This window comes from Mus caroli, chromosome 19, assembly GCF_900094665.2.
Source record: "Mus caroli chromosome 19, CAROLI_EIJ_v1.1, whole genome shotgun sequence".
Classification (NCBI taxonomy): Eukaryota; Metazoa; Chordata; class Mammalia; order Rodentia; family Muridae; genus Mus; species Mus caroli.
This window is the reverse complement of record NC_034588.1, coordinates 44327005-44342042: the sequence shown is the minus strand read 5'-3', so window position 1 is coordinate 44342042 and position 15038 is coordinate 44327005. Positions and strand designations below refer to the sequence as shown.

The 15038-nt window shown below is 53.3% G+C and overlaps 1 protein-coding gene across 2 annotated transcripts in view; it reads left to right on the top strand.

Annotated features, from left to right (window-relative positions):
• Col17a1 (collagen type XVII alpha 1 chain) overlaps nt 1-15038 on the top strand; it is a 44841-nt gene that overhangs the window by 22492 nt on the left and 7311 nt on the right. For both annotated transcript variants that reach the window (XM_021151708.1, XM_021151707.1), the window contains exons 18-40: nt 478-693; nt 1036-1065; nt 1428-1454; nt 2459-2485; nt 2592-2654; nt 3160-3264; nt 4068-4130; nt 4668-4703; nt 5230-5283; nt 5519-5554; nt 6057-6092; nt 6734-6796; nt 7920-7955; nt 8198-8269; nt 9010-9036; nt 9780-9815; nt 11499-11534; nt 11832-11912; nt 12780-12815; nt 13387-13464; nt 14330-14383; nt 14498-14539; nt 14718-14771. In XM_021151708.1, coding sequence (XP_021007367.1) covers nt 478-693; nt 1036-1065; nt 1428-1454; nt 2459-2485; nt 2592-2654; nt 3160-3264; nt 4068-4130; nt 4668-4703; nt 5230-5283; nt 5519-5554; nt 6057-6092; nt 6734-6796; nt 7920-7955; nt 8198-8269; nt 9010-9036; nt 9780-9815; nt 11499-11534; nt 11832-11912; nt 12780-12815; nt 13387-13464; nt 14330-14383; nt 14498-14539; nt 14718-14771 — 1308 coding nt within the window. The remainder of the gene's footprint in view (nt 1-477; nt 694-1035; nt 1066-1427; nt 1455-2458; nt 2486-2591; nt 2655-3159; nt 3265-4067; nt 4131-4667; nt 4704-5229; nt 5284-5518; nt 5555-6056; nt 6093-6733; nt 6797-7919; nt 7956-8197; nt 8270-9009; nt 9037-9779; nt 9816-11498; nt 11535-11831; nt 11913-12779; nt 12816-13386; nt 13465-14329; nt 14384-14497; nt 14540-14717; nt 14772-15038) is intronic.

The following is a 15038-nucleotide window of genomic DNA, read 5'->3' as shown; positions in this document are numbered from 1 at the left end:
TCCTAGGGATGGGAGTGCGCACTTGTGGTCCTGAGGGTTGGAGCCATGTAAACCCAATAAGATAGGAAACAGCTGGTGGAGGCACCTGGCTCAAGCATTGAGATCACTACGCAGAACACCGGAAGTCTAAGGTCCTAGCTGCACCCCAGGCTCCTGCACTGATGGCCTTAATAAGGCCACACTGCCCCCGCGGTCTTTCTCCCTGAGCATTTAATCTCTTTCCTTGCTACCACCCTCTCCACCTCCCAGAGGAAGGAGAACAATTTTGTTTGTATTCGGCTCCGGTGGTGGCAGAGCCGGCGTTCCTTGAGGTTCGGGACGATGTTGGCTGTTACTGCCCATAAGGGTTGTCTCTGCATACATACTGCTGAAATAAGTACCCAGGGGTGTGAAGAAGTCCCCCTGCCCCCAGACCCAGAGCCCCAGGGCAAGTGCCAGACTCAGTCCTCACTGACTGTCCACATTTGTCCCTCACAGCGGAGGAGGTAAGAAAGCTGAAGGCCCGCGTGGAGGAGCTGGAAAAGACCAAGGTGCTATATCATGACGTCCAGATGGACAAAAGCAACAGGGACCGCCTCCAGGCCGAGGCACCCAGCCTGGGACCTGGATTAGGCAAGGCTGCGCTGGATGGCTACAGCCAGGAGGCCATCTGGCTGTTTGTAAGGAACAAGCTGATGACCGAGCAGGAGAACGGTGAGAGTGGGCTAGGAGCAAGGCCAGTGAGCCCAGAACACTGGGCCTGGGTGGCCTTATGCCTGTCCTGGGGACATTACTCACTCAGCCTCTCTCTCCCTCCCATCCTATCCCTCCATTACTCTACGAGACAAGAGGGAGCTGGGCTGGGATCCCATTTCACTGGTGGGAAACTGAGTCTAGGAGAGAATTGCTCAAGATCATTGGAACAACAAGGGGCTTATTTTTAATGGCTAGCTCTTGCCTCTTCCCAACACCCATCATATGTGTGTGTGTGTGTGAGAGAGAGAGAGAGAGAGAGAGAGAGAGAGAGAGAGACTCACAATTCGCTCTTTCTTGTAGGAAATCTCAGAGGAAGTCCTGGTCCAAAAGGTATTGGAGTGGCCCCACCTTTCCCCTGTTCTCATTTCTGGAAGGGAGGCATGGTCCCCTGGGATTGGACTCTTTTTTCCTTTGTGCAAATGGGAGAGTGTGGATAGCACCTAACTGTCTGTCTGTCGGAAGGCTGGGAGTTGACTCTGCAGTCCATCAGACCTCACAGCAGGGTCAGAAGCCTGGGCTCAACACAGGAGAAGCGTAGTGCTCTATGCCTAGGTGTCTCTGGCAGGGCTGCAGGGACCCGGCCCCCTCACCTTGACATGTGGCTCACGTGTGGCCAAACAGCTGTGAAACACGGGTGTGAACATGGTTCTTGGTTATTGCACAATCTCACAGTGTCATCTTTCCTGTTTTAGGTGACACGGGGAGTCAAGGACCTAAAGGCAAGTATCCCAAAGATACCTTAAACTCTGGGGAGGTGGGCAGGGGGGGTTAAAGCAAGCAGAAAACCCCTCAGGCTGAGAAAAGCGATTTAACCAACTATTATCCTTGCATGGTGAAAGAGGAGGTTCCCAATCCCATCATCCTTTGCTGACACAAAGTAGCTTCTCTTGGCTAATTTCACTGGGAGTCTTATCTACTCTGATGTTGGAAGGAACTACCCAGAGGTTCTGGGCCCTTCGCAGAGTCTCTGATGAAGTGAAGGTGAATGGGCCCAGGAACCTTCTGTCTGCATCACCCCAAGGGATTCTGCACCCAGGGGTGCCTTCCCTAGGAAGCACCATTCCAGGAGGAAGGTCCGCCTCCGTCCTTGACTCTTGTAACTCTCACTTCCCGAGAGACCCCAGGCAAGAACTGCATTCCTCCTTTGTCAGCCTTCCCTCCTGTTTGTCTCCTTCATGGCTCCCACACACCTCCAACTTCAGCACACACCCTGGCTCCCTACCCAAGTCTGCCTCCCAAGACCTATAAGCCTACACTCCTCCTGACCCTGCTTAGGATGGGAGCTTGGTGGTCCTGGAGTCCCTAGCCTGATGTGTCAGGTGACGTACAGGACTCCTGAAAGCATTTGAACTTCAGAAAACCATCCAATTTTCACTATAATTATGTCCCAGACAACTTACAGGGCCTAATGATGCAAAAAGGTATTTGTGGTTTTAGCATTTTTCTTTTTTAGTTTTTTTGAGACACGGTTTCTCTGTGTAGCCCTGGCTGTCCTGGAACTCACTCTGTAGACCAGGCTGGTCTCGAACTCAGAAATTAGCCTGCCTCTGCCTCCCAAGTGCTGGGATTAAAGGCGTGCGCCACCATGCCCAGTTGGTTTTAGCAATTTGAATGGAACTGGGGGTAACCACTCTTGAGAACTTCATATAAATCCTGCTAGTGGTTTCTCACGGGACCAGACCAGGTTCTCCATCTGACATCTCCTTTTGTTTTCTCCCCACAGGAGACCGAGGCCTTCCTGGGACCCCAGGTATGTAACCTGCAGTGATCTCTGGTGCTGTTGGCTTAGGGATGCTCAGTCCTAGCTGCCAGCCTCAGGAGGAAGCACAGGCTAAGATCTTCTTTTACACCCTCAGGTATCCCTGGGCCCCTGGGCCACCCTGGCCCTGAAGGACCAAAGGGACAAAAAGGCAGCATTGGTAAGAACCCCTCTTTTTCTAGTTGTTCATTTCCTCCTCCATTTCCTCCTACGCATTTATTCAGTATTTCCTGTTTTAGAAGACAGCAGTAACTACAACAGAGAAAGACGGAGCGTTAAATAGGGGATTTGAAAAAAGGAGAGGGTGTGGTAGGCACATTCAGAGTAGAGGGGGCCGCCGAAGCCAAAGCCCCAAAAGGTGGATAAAGAGGGGCGGGAAACTTGAAGAGGCAGACGGAGTGGCCAAGGGCAGCAAGCCACCTGTGGCATCAAGGCAAACCCAGCACGAAAATGGTGAACTGAGAAGGAACTCACAGATTTGGGGCAGAGGCAGGATGCCAGGTACCCACAGGGTCACTCAGGTCCTGGGTTGAGCAAGGCTGCAGAGAAAGAGAAACAACAGAGACCTAGAAGAGGCTCTGGGCCATCCATCATTCTGCTGAGGAGAAGCTGTCTGTGGTATGGCACGGGACCCTAACTTTGTGGTTGCCCATTCCTACCTTTAGGAGATCCTGGCATGGAAGGACCCGTAGGCCAGAGAGGACTAGCAGGCCCCATGGGACTTCGTGGTGAACCGGGGCCTCCTGGGTCTGGAGAGAAAGGAGACAGAGGTAAGAGGTGACACCTACACCAAGAGGATTACCTGCATCCATCCATCCATCCTCCCTTCTCTGGCAGCACTGGCTGAGCACTTACAGAGATAGATACCAGGGGAGGTTTGTGCTACACCCTGTAAGGCCAGTTACTAGTGATGAAGTGTGGCCAGGCTGCCAGGATCTGATCCAGTGCTGAGAAACAGGCTGTGATTTGGGGGCTCACCCAGAGAGAGAGGTCTCAGGGAAGTGATCTTCCCAGAGCAGGTGAGGGGCAGAGCCAGGTCAAGGTAGAGAGCAAAGAGCCACAGAGTGGGGAGCACAGCCAGGTGTGGGCGGGGAGCACAGCCAGGTGTGGGCGGGGAGCACAGCCAGGTGTGGGCGGGGAGCACAGCCAGGTGTGGGCGGGGAGCACAGCCAGGTGTGAGGTGAAACTGGGGCCTTGCAGCCTCTGGCTCTGGGACTCAGTAGAGTAAAAGGCAGAATGCCTGAGTCCCTGAAGCTGGGGAGGTTTGAACTCAGCTCCTTAGCCATAAGACTGATGCTATGAGAAACTAAGAAGTACAGTAGGAATCTCTCAGTGCTCCCCACCCCCAACCCAGAGGGTTGCTCAGGAAAAGTTACTGAGGACTGTGGATCCTCTCACATATTTGTTGAGCTCCGTCTGGGTGCCCGAGTTCATGGAGGGTGTTGCGCGTGGGTGGCCTCACCGTGAGAGGCACCAAGTGGTCACTGGAACCCTGGCAGGGTGGGAAGCCTCCCTTCCAAACATGACTGCCAGGGCAGGAGTTCCTCAGCATGTTTCTTCCGTTTCTCCTCAGGGATTGCCGGTGAACAAGGTCCTCAGGGCCTTCCTGGTGTCCCAGGTTCTCCAGGTCTCAGAGGTATGTCACGAAGACCAACCCAGGTCTTCAGGGAGGGGCCACATTCAGAGAAGCAGCTCCTGGACTCCCCAGGAGTGCGGGTTGGTAGCCCCACATCTGTACAAGATGGTCACAAGTATCCCTCCACAAAGGAGTTCAGGTTGACAAGACTGGGCTACAATTTTGGCCTTATAGCCGGGCGTGAGACAGATGGCTATTTCTGTTTAGCGACACACTGTGTGGTGTCTAACAAGAAAGCAGGTGATTTCTGCCTCAACTCAGACCCAAATACACACACAGTGTCCTTGGATGCTCAGTGGCAGACTCTCCTCTCTGCCTCTGATCTAGACACAATGTCTTAAGAAGAAGCAAAGGTCTGTGGACCCTGCCAAGTTGTGGCTCCCCACAAGGGTCACGCCTGGACCCTCTGGTGTACTGTCCTAGCGAGGACCCATACGGCCCTTAGAATGAGTGCCTTGAACGTCACCTGCCCTTCACTCTGGGGTCAGTTGTCCCGACCTGTACCTGGCCTTCTGATGATTGTCTCCTATTCCTCAGGTCACAGCGGCTCTCCTGGTCCCCAAGGCCCCCCAGGTCAGTGTGCTGCTGCTTGTAAATACATGCTGCCTCCATGGTAAAGGAAGGGATGTTAAAGGGAAAATGAAACATTTTGAAAGCCAAAGAAGTGATTGTATGAAAACTTCCTGGACATACAAAATGGAAGTCAACAATGTAGCCTGTGGCTCAGTTTATGCGTCTTAGTGGGTCCTGTCCAAATCACTGCGGGACTCGGGTCAGGTCCAAGACCTCCCAACAGCTTCACCAACAGGGAGCTCCCATCCTGCCTCTGTCTTGTCCCATACGGGCCAAGAGCCTGTTACCCTGAGAGCTTGAGCTATAGCCAATGTCTCTGTCAGCATCCTTTGGGGTATTCTAATGCCTGAGCCTGGTGACAGGCAGGGACCAGTGTGGGCCAGCAGGAGCCTGTGGAGATGAGGGAGTGATTAGGGGGAGCAATCCCTGACTTCCGCTTCAAGGTGTATGTGCATCTATGTGTACATGTGCTGCCTGGTTCCAATGATGGGACACTCACCTAAATATGTCTTCTTTTGTTGGTCAGGTGCTGTGGGTCCCCAAGGGCTCCGAGGTGAAGTGGGACTTCCTGGTGTCAAAGGTAAGCAAGGGGAGGTGTAGGAAATAGAAGGCATTCTGTGGAGACCTCTCATTCAAGAAGGATCAAGGACTCAGGGTTCAGAGAGGGTCCGACGGACAAGACCACAAGCCACCAAGTGCAAGGCAGGGAAGTGAAACCAGTATGGGGTGGGAAGTTGTCTTCAGAGACAGACACTGGCTCTTCTTGGCCATCCCCTACAGGGCTTTCTGCACTACGGTGCCTGTCTCTCTTTCAGGTGACAAAGGACTCATGGGACCACCAGGACCCAAAGGTATACAGTTCCCATGGCTGCTTAGCCTTCGTTATGGTCTGTTCTGCTGCTAGGTGCCCAAACACAACCTGTGTGCAGGGTCCAAGAACACATATGGCTGGCTCCTGTGCCCTGGGGCTGAGAGGGGGCTGAGGGTTCACTCTTCCACAGCTTCTCAGAGAGGGAAACTGAGGCACTAAGAAGGGAAACAAAGTACCCAGCTCACATATGCATTGCTGAGTGGTCCTCACAGTGCTGAGAGGCACATTCTGAGATGTCTGCCCTCTGGTCTGCCTCACCACAGCAGAGGTTGTAGGGGAATCAGGTTGTGGGCGGATCATGATGGCTCCTCCGGCATTATCAATGAACTAACACTCCAGCATCCTGTTGCAGCGAAGCTGTCATGAAGGGATGACTCTCTTCAGCACCCTGTTGCATGGCTCTGTGTCATGAAGGGAGATTGCTTTCCTTACCCATAATTGATGGTTTTTTTCCTGCACCCCATACCCCATGTTTCTTTTAGGTGACCAGGGTGAGAAGGGACCCAGAGGCCTCACAGGTCAGTGCTACCCAGGAATTTAACCCATTCATGACCTTCTAGGACTTAGCAATCACCAGAAGTGGGACTGATACCAAAGGATGAGGTGGAATTTCTGTCTCAGAACCCTCAAAGTACTTCCAATCTAAGAAAACCTCCGACAAAATTAAATATATCAGGGATGGAGGTTAAGCACGCATCTAAATGCACACTTAGCTGCAGACCGTGTCTGTTTGGTGCAGAGGCTAGAGTGTCTTTGATCCTTTGGGGGAATCTGGCTGGGAAAACTTAGAGTCCATTCCCAAAGCAGCATAAAGTACATACCACCCACCCGGCCTCTCTGCTGCTCACACCCTGCCGACTGCATGGGTTAAAGGGGGTTGGAAGTAATGGTGCTTTGAGTAGCATGCTGCTTCCAAAGAAACCAGACTCATACATGCCACCCTCAGATCAGCTGTGGCTGCTGGGGCAGTCTGAACCTGCTGCCTATGGGGCCCGAGCTGATAGGTGTTTCTGACCTTGGTGGCAAAGCAGAGGGAAGTTGTCCCTCTCAGCTCCTCTGGGGGAAGAGGAAGCAGGAGGAAGTAGGCACATTCACACTACCAGTGTGGAGGCACACTTACCTTGTTAGCCTCCGGCAACAGGTCCTTTGTTCTTTGCAGGGGAGCCTGGCATTCGAGGTTTGCCTGGAGCTGTGGGTGAACCGGGAGCCAAAGGTGCAATGGGTAAGTGTCCCACAGTCTGAGCTGAGTATCCCCCCCCCCCCCTCCAGAGGCTCTCTAGCTGCAGGTTTCTGGGAATGTCTCATTGTTCTGGAGCAGGCATTGTCCTTCTTCCCTGGCTACTTCCTGCTCACAGAGAACTTGCAAGGTTTGAGGTTCCATGGAATCCCCAGTAGTCCACCTCAGGGACAGCTTCAAAGCCAGATTTAGGCCACCACCCTTGACTAGCCATCACTGAGGTGCCTATATCCAGACAGGGAAGCTCCAGGGAACCTGGCCTCAGTTTAGAGTCCCATAGACGCTCAAGCCACCACCATGGGGATGTGACTCTTCCACTACTACTCACTGACTAAGCATTAGTGAGCGCATACTGTATGCAGGACCGTAAGCTACTAGGTTGTGCGTTGCTTCATCCCTGCAAGTTACAACAAAGCTTGTGAGTGGTGACAGGGGCCACGGGAGTCACAGAGAGTAAGGATACAACCTAAGAAGAGATTGTTTTCAGCCTGGAAGACAGAAAAAAGAAAGGGCATTTCAGGTGTTCCTTAAAACTCAGAAAGTGCTGGGCATGGTGGCTCATGCCTTTAATTCCAGCACTCGGGAGGCAGAGGCAGGCGGATTTCTGAGTTCAATTCGAGGCCAGCCTGGTCTACAGAGTGAGTTCCAGGACAGCCAAAGCTATACAGAGAAACCCTGTCTTGAAAAAAACCAAAACAAACAAACAAAAAAAACCTCAGAAAGTGTTTAATCATGCAGAGGTACCACTGGTGTGGCTAATGAAGCAAGACCTAGGGGGTCCCAAGTTGGAAGGAGGTTAGGAATATGCTTAGGGGAGAGGTGACAGGGACCTGAAGGACCTTCACCTCCAGGTCCTCAGGCGAATGAGGCAGACACTGTTCTCATAGTGCATTGGGGACAGGGTGTCCTGGACCATTCCCAGGAGGGAAATGCATGCGCCTTAGGAGAAGCTGCGAGGAGCCTGTGTTGAGGCATATCACAAAGGCAAGGCTCCTGAGGTTGGCGGCCATGGGGATTGCTGCAGAGCTCCTGCCTGGGAGACCACGTGCTCCAAGCCTACTGGGGCAGGAGGGGGCACTGAACAGACTTCATTTGTCTTCTTTCCCAGGTCCTGCTGGCGCTGATGGACAGCAAGGTTCCAGAGGTTAGTCACCACGCTGTGGTCTTCATGGTCACCGGCTGCCCTTGCCTGCCCCTCTCTGGCCTTCCTCTGCCCCCACATGCATGCCTGGGCCCTCCATCCTAATGATAAAGGGGCATGCAGCAATCTTGGTCACAGTGCTTCCTCCTGCCTGCCTATCTGCCAGCAAGCCGCTGAGAAAAACCCAGGGGTTCAGCAGCACTTTCCCAGGGGAGAGCCATTCCCATATTTCATGCTCTCCGCAGGTGAGCAAGGCCTGACAGGGATGCCTGGAACCCGGGGCCCCCCAGGACCCGCTGGAGACCCAGGAAAGCCAGGTAATGAGACAGGAAAGGGACGCCACTGTCCTCTGTGTGCGTGCAACTCTGGGATGTTCCCGTGTGTATGCACACTGGGGGTGTGGTGGGTAGGTGCTCGGATGCTGCAATGTGTGTGTATGAGCCTTATCCTGTTACCCTCAGCAAGCAGCTCAAGGCAGAACTCTAACCACAAGTTGACATTTTGAAAAGAAGGATTAGCAGATGAAAGTGAGCAAGGAGTTGAAGAGCATGAGTGCTCTTAATACTGTAGACTTGAACTCAAGTTCAGTGTCTTGCCTGTCTCCTCTCCCGGGGCTGTACCCAGGCCTTCACCAGTACCTACCGACCAGAGAGGAGAGGCCTTGCTAGCATCTCCACCGAGGGCCAAACAAGAGCAGGATTCTTAGGTCTGTGGGAAGAGTAAGTCAAAACCAGATACGGTGTCCGTTAACCCAGGAATCCTGACTCCTCAGCTAGAGCTAAGTGCAGTGTAATGGAGGGGCGATGGCAGCATTTGGCATCATGTGTGTATATGGGTGTGCATGTGCAATGGAACATCTGTTCATTTCACAACAAAGCTCACAGAATGGCTCTCTGCCCAGAGATGGAGGACTCTGGGCCCTAGCCTCTGAGCCCTTCACTGCCACGCCCACCGGCTCTGCGGGCAAGGTTGTGTTGTGTTGTGTTATGTTGTGTTGTGGGTCCTTGGAGCAGTCCTTAACCCTTCAACTCTTGGTCCTATGTCTTCTTTTCTGCAGGTCTCACAGGACCCCAGGGACCTCAGGGTAAGTCATGCAGTCCCCGGCTGCCATCTCCTGCCAGGACAGGATAGGCGCTATAGCCAGTGTCTCTTTAGTTACATGAGCCTGTCCTTCCCTTTCCCATCTCCAGTAAAACAGACTCGGGTTCTGTCACAGTGAGTGCTAATAAGCACCATAAGGGTGGTGGGGGGTGAACCCTGCACAGAACCATGTAGGTGACATTCTGATATCAGTGATGTCAGATCCGGTTTGCACCGTGCTCGGTCTCTGGTGCAGGAACACTCAGGAAGGACGCTGCTGGCTAGGAAATCTCTTAAGAAATCTCTACCATGCACGCACGTCCAGCCCCTCACTCTCTCTAGTCAGACAAAGAGAGTCATACCAAGCTCTACAAAGGCCAACATGTGCTGCTAACTCTGGACACAGCAGTCAACAGGGAGAGGGACAGTGACAGCCTTGTAACCCAGAGTGACAGGGATCCTCCAGAACCTCTGTCTGCCTCAACCCAACCCTGTTGGACTTCCATGTCTCACAGCCAGCCAGACAGCCAGACAGGCAGGCAGGCTTCTAGGGGAGAGCTCTGTGCCCACTCCAGGTGACTTCAGGCAGGGCCTGAGTGGATCCTGCTGCTTCTGTCAGGCAGCCCATGTGGCCACACTGAGTGGCAGAGTGCTGGCTGGTTACTGCCAGAGGGGAGAGAGGGAGGGCAGACATCCAGAGCTGCGGGGCCTTAATCATCCTGACTGACTTGTGTTTAATCCCATCAGGACTTCCTGGTAGCCCTGGCCGACCAGGGACTAAAGGTATGTGATTTCTCCCAAGGAGCTTTTTTTCTTTTTTCTTTTTCTTCTCACCAGCCATTTTTACAGCCGGGAGGGGTTGACAGGCAGGAGGTCTGCTCTGACCAGAGCCTGGACCAACAGTGGCATCTAGTGGTTCCAAAGGAAGGCTGAGAGGAGGGAGTGCTGAGGCCTGAGTCCTCAGGCCCACTTGTTCCAGGCTCAACCCTGAGGCTTATTTTCATGTCCCCAGGTCCTTGTGGCAGGAAGATAAGAAAGGAAGCTTGCTTGCTCCCAAGCTTTCCAAGCCTATTTGACTTTAAAATGCCTCTATAATACTCCTGATGCCAAGGCCTACTGAGACCAGAGCCACCCTTGGCCTGATTCCCCGACCCTGTCCTAGGTGTGACTGAGGACAGCAGAGATGCAGAAAAAGCTGTCTATAGGAAGGGAGGGGTGCTTTAACCCCACTAGGGGACAAGTCAAAGGACTACAGGGTGTCTGGCTGGGGCAATGCAATGTCACACAGGCTCAGAGTAACACTCTAGTTCAGTCCTGCCCATCAGACCCCAGCCCTGAGCAAACCTAGGAGTGCAGGGCGCTCAGGGTCACACACACTCTTTTCCTTCCCGTGCCCTCACTTTCCTGAGCCTTGGCACTCTGTCCATCACAAACATCCCCAAGTCGGACCCTAGAAAGGAAAGGTTTGAAAAACTATTATTTCTAATGAGTGGCTGAGCCACAAAGATCTTTGAGGATAAATGAGCACAGCTGTAAAATACGGCAGCCGAGTTCCTACTTCCCAGGCCAGTGGACTTCTGGTGGCTTCCGTAAGGCCTCATAGGGTTAGGGGAGACCACAGAGTATTTCTTGGGGGCTTCAGGCTCTCCTGAAGGAGCTGCACTACAGAGGCAGGTTATCCATTGTTAGAGTGTACTCTCTCTGAGCCGTCTCCTGCCTTGGCCTTGAGCCCTGGCTGGGGGAACGTGAGCAAAGCGCACCCTTCCCCTCTGGGGCTTACCATCATTGTTCACATACCTTAGAGTCCAGGGAAGGACTTTGGTCAATGGAACTTCTCTGGTTAGTTCTGGGAGTAAAGCTGAAGTGTGCCAGCCAGGCTCTCTCAGCGAGCCTGGCTCCCAGCTCCAGAATTCATGCCCTCTACTCCTTTGCCGGCCCCAATCCCATCCAGCCATGGATTGAGTCAAGAGGTGCTGGAGTGGTGGATATGTGCAGAGACCCATGAGTCCTGCATCCTCTTGCTGGAAGCCCTCCACTCACACATCCTTTTTTGTCCCTCAAGACCAACGGTACACAGGGAATTCACCCATGGGATAGTGACTTTTATTTATCCTTTGATCTTCAGATAATTTCTTCGACTATGGCCATTACAGGAAGAAAAGATGGGGCGGGGCTGAGAATGAGACTCAGGTTGGCCCCCATTCTAGCCTGGTGGAAGGGTAAATTCCTCCACAGCTTCCCAGGAGACCCCTTCTCTGAGAGATGACCAATGCTCTGGCCCTGGGTCTAAATTGAGAGATAAACGCTCAGTGTAGCTCAGTGTAGCGTAGGCTCCCTTCATTGCTACAATCCCATTAGCTTGAGGGCAAGAGGACCACAGGTGGCCCTCGGTGCAACCAGAAGCTCTGAAAATGATTCATCAAGCCACTGGTTAATCCTCTTGCCCACTCCCTTTGTCCTCCCCAGGCGAACCCGGCGCTCCCGGCAGAGTCATGACTTCAGGTAGGCAGCCCAGGAGGGTGCGTCCCTGAGTTCTATTTGCCTGTCCCATATGGGCCATCTGCCTCAATGTCAGCGGGTGGCGGGTGCTTAGGGAGGGACGCAGGTGAGCACAGACCACCATGTTGTGGCTCCTTGGCCTGTAGTCAGCCCAGGGAAGTTAGGATGTTGGAGAGATGAGAAGCAGAGGTTCCTGTCTTGCTGACCTACAGCCTACCGGGGTCCTGGCATGGCCTGCAGCCTACTGGGGTCCTGGCACCTCTGAAGGTGACATGTGTCCCATGTTTCTTCTGTTTCCAGAGGGATCATCAGCAATCACTGTGCCCGGACCTCCCGGACCTCCTGGTGCCATGGGTCCCCCAGGACCTCCAGGGACCCCAGGTTAGTCTGTTCTCTTGCTCTGCCCCCAATCAGCAGCAGCAGGCTGTGGAGACAATGGATTCTAGGCACATCTGTTCAAATCCTGACACTGAGGGCAGGGACTATGGAGAGGAAGCAAAGGGAGGAGTCTGATGCTACGCTCAGCATTTGCTGAGACACCGAGACCCAGAGTGGGTAAATTACTCCCCTAAGGTCACACAGTCAACAAAGGGCAGGGGAGGGTTTCCATCCAGACCGTTCTGCCTCCAGAACCAGAGCAGTTGATGAAGGTTCCTGAGCTCTTTGTTTCTTAAAGAAACAGTACGGCAGATTTATCTGAGGCAACCCGAATGCCAGTGCTCAGTGAGGCAGATGTACCGCCATGGTTGCAGAACTGTGTAGCAAAGCTCTGGAGAGGCTAGAGCGCCACCATCAGGGGTGTGTGTGTGTGAGTTCTGTGGGTAAAGCTGCCTTCTCACAAATGTAAGCAAACCCCCAAAACACTGCTGAACTAAAATAAAGCAAAATGTTAAAGAATTGTGATTCCCACCCCTCACTCCCGTTTTTCTAAGATGCCTGTTATCTTGCTTTATGTTTTAATTATTTAAAATATTTGTATTCAAGTTAAGAACATGACTTATACCCAAGGCAAGTGTGCCCTGTCCCTACGCAGGCAGGCTCCAGTGAGTAGTGGATATTTAAGTGACCTAGATGTCCCCAAGCAGTAAAGATGTGCCCACCTCAGGCTCCCCTTCCTGTCAGCTTTACAGGACTGGCCTCTGGTTGCTAATCTGCTCTGGGAGAATTCCTGTGTCACCCAGGTACCTGCCCTTTTCTCAGTTTTGGGGGAGGGGCTGTGATTTAAGCTTTTTCTATAACTGTTTGCAGGTCCAGCTGGCCCTGCTGGTCTCCCAGGACAACAAGGTATGTCTCACCCTGTATAACCACCGGCTGTGGGCTGGGGGAGGCTGGGGTGGGATGGGGGTGCAGTGGGAGTGGGGTTTAAGTCCCTGAATTACAGATAAAGGGGGTGGGGTGGGACAGCAGGGCCTCTTGGTCTCTCCACAACAGGCCTCTCTTCACCACAGGCCCTGTAGAGCCTTTACCTTTTCTCTTCTCTCCCATATTTCTGAGAGGGTCAGGGCTCCTCAGGACAGGAAGACTGAGGCTCTGTAGTGTTCTGGTTAAGGTTAAGCAGACCATTTTCATAGATCTCGGGCTTCAGATGACCAGACTCTGATAATAACATTACTGTCCAGTGATTTGTCCAAGTATCAAGATAACAGTGGAAGGCAGTAGAAGCCATTGTTGCCCTGACTTTCTTCCCCCTTATTTGTCTGTCTTTCCTCCTTCAGCTGGAATGCAGCCTCTCTCCTCTAGGTCTCTTCCCTTCCTTGCCACACCCTCCCTCAATTGGGCCCCGCCCTGAATCTGATCCTGCCCCACAGAACTCCCCTGAAGCAGTGTCCATGCTAACCCTGTGTCCTCCCCACAGGCCCACGAGGGGAGCCAGGACTTGCTGGTGACTCATTCCTAAGCAGTGGCAGCTCCATCTCCGAGGTCCTCTCTGCCCGTGAGTGCAGGCACAGTCCAGGGCAGGTGTCACTGGGGAGGGAATGGCAGGTGTTGCTGGGGATGACACTGTTGGCAGGGCCCCAGGCAGCTGTACTAGTGAGTCATTGCAAAGTGTCATGTCAGAATGGCCATGTTCTCTGCTCTGCAATGGGAGCTGGTAAGAACAGCAGAGAATGTCTGGTTTGAGAGGCACAGTCACATGAATATGACAGCTGACAGGCTGTGGCCTTCCAGTAGGACCTGGGTCAGATCAGGTCTGGGAGTGAGTGTGACTGGCAGGAGTCAAACAAACCTAACTGGGGAAGCAAGGATGGGTGTCCTTGGACTCTCCGTCACAGGAAGTCTGACTCTTGTGACCTCCTGTCTACCAAGGGTCCAAGGGGGACCACAGCTGGGCCTCCCACCTGGGCTGTCAAGCAGCAAAGATGCAGCGAACCCCAGTGGTTTGAAGCCAGCACATTAGGGGTTCATCATTTGGTGGCATCTTGCTGGGTCTGAGCCATCTCAGCATCCCTAGGGTGTGGGTCTCAGTGACCCTGGTGTATGGTGGAAGAAACAGATTGAGAGAGGGTGAAAAAGTTGCTTAAAGTTGCCGCTATATATACAGAAGTAGGGATTGAACTCTGGCCTACTGGCACAGAAGTCTAAATTCTTACCTATCACTCCACACACCCAGCCCTTGTCAGCCCTTCTGTGCTTCAGAATGGGGGCAGATGGGGAGATCAGCAGATGGGGACCTACAGGGTGTTGTGCAAACGGGACGTGGGCTGCAGCCCAGAGACTAGCCATCCTGGTCAAAGGCTCGAAACATGGTGAAGAGCGTGGCCTCAGCCTTCTCTGTTTCTATTTGCTTCTCTCTACAGAAGGTGTTGACTTACGAGGTCCCCCTGGCCCACCTGGCCCACGAGGGCCACCAGGTAAGAACTCACTGATCTTTGGAAGTTGGGGAGACACGAGGTATGCCATGAGGAAGCTCAGCCCTCGGGTGTCAATCAGCCCCTTAAGGCCGGCATTTCCTCTTCCTTCTGCAGGGCCTTCCATCCCAGGCCCACCAGGACCCAGAGGCCCACCAGGTGAGGGCCAAACTCCTTGCCCATAGAAGGGGATAAGGACAGGGGAGGTGGGAGGCAAGGATGCCCAGAGCCCAGGGTCTTCTGGGCTGGCTCTCAGGAAGAGCATTCCTGACTCGTCCCCTGGTGAGGCTCTTGTCTCACCTGCTGGCATGACTGAATCCTGGCTTCTTTTCCCTAGGGGAAGGCGTACCAGGCCCACCCGGGCCACCAGGATCCTTCCTGACTGACTCAGGTAACATTGGGGGCATCCAATTCCTACTTCAACCTGACCAACCTGGCTGGAAGAAAGAGAGCCAGCTCTGCCCTCTGGAAGTAACCTCTGGAAGAGCAAGCACCTCGGGGGCCAGAGCTGGTCCCCTGTGGAAGATCCATCCACCCATTCACACACCCACCCATCCATCATCTGCATAGTCACCTACCTTTCCATTCATTTACACACCCAGCCCTCTGACCATGCAGACACCTGCTCACACATCCTTACAGATCCATGCATAGCGGA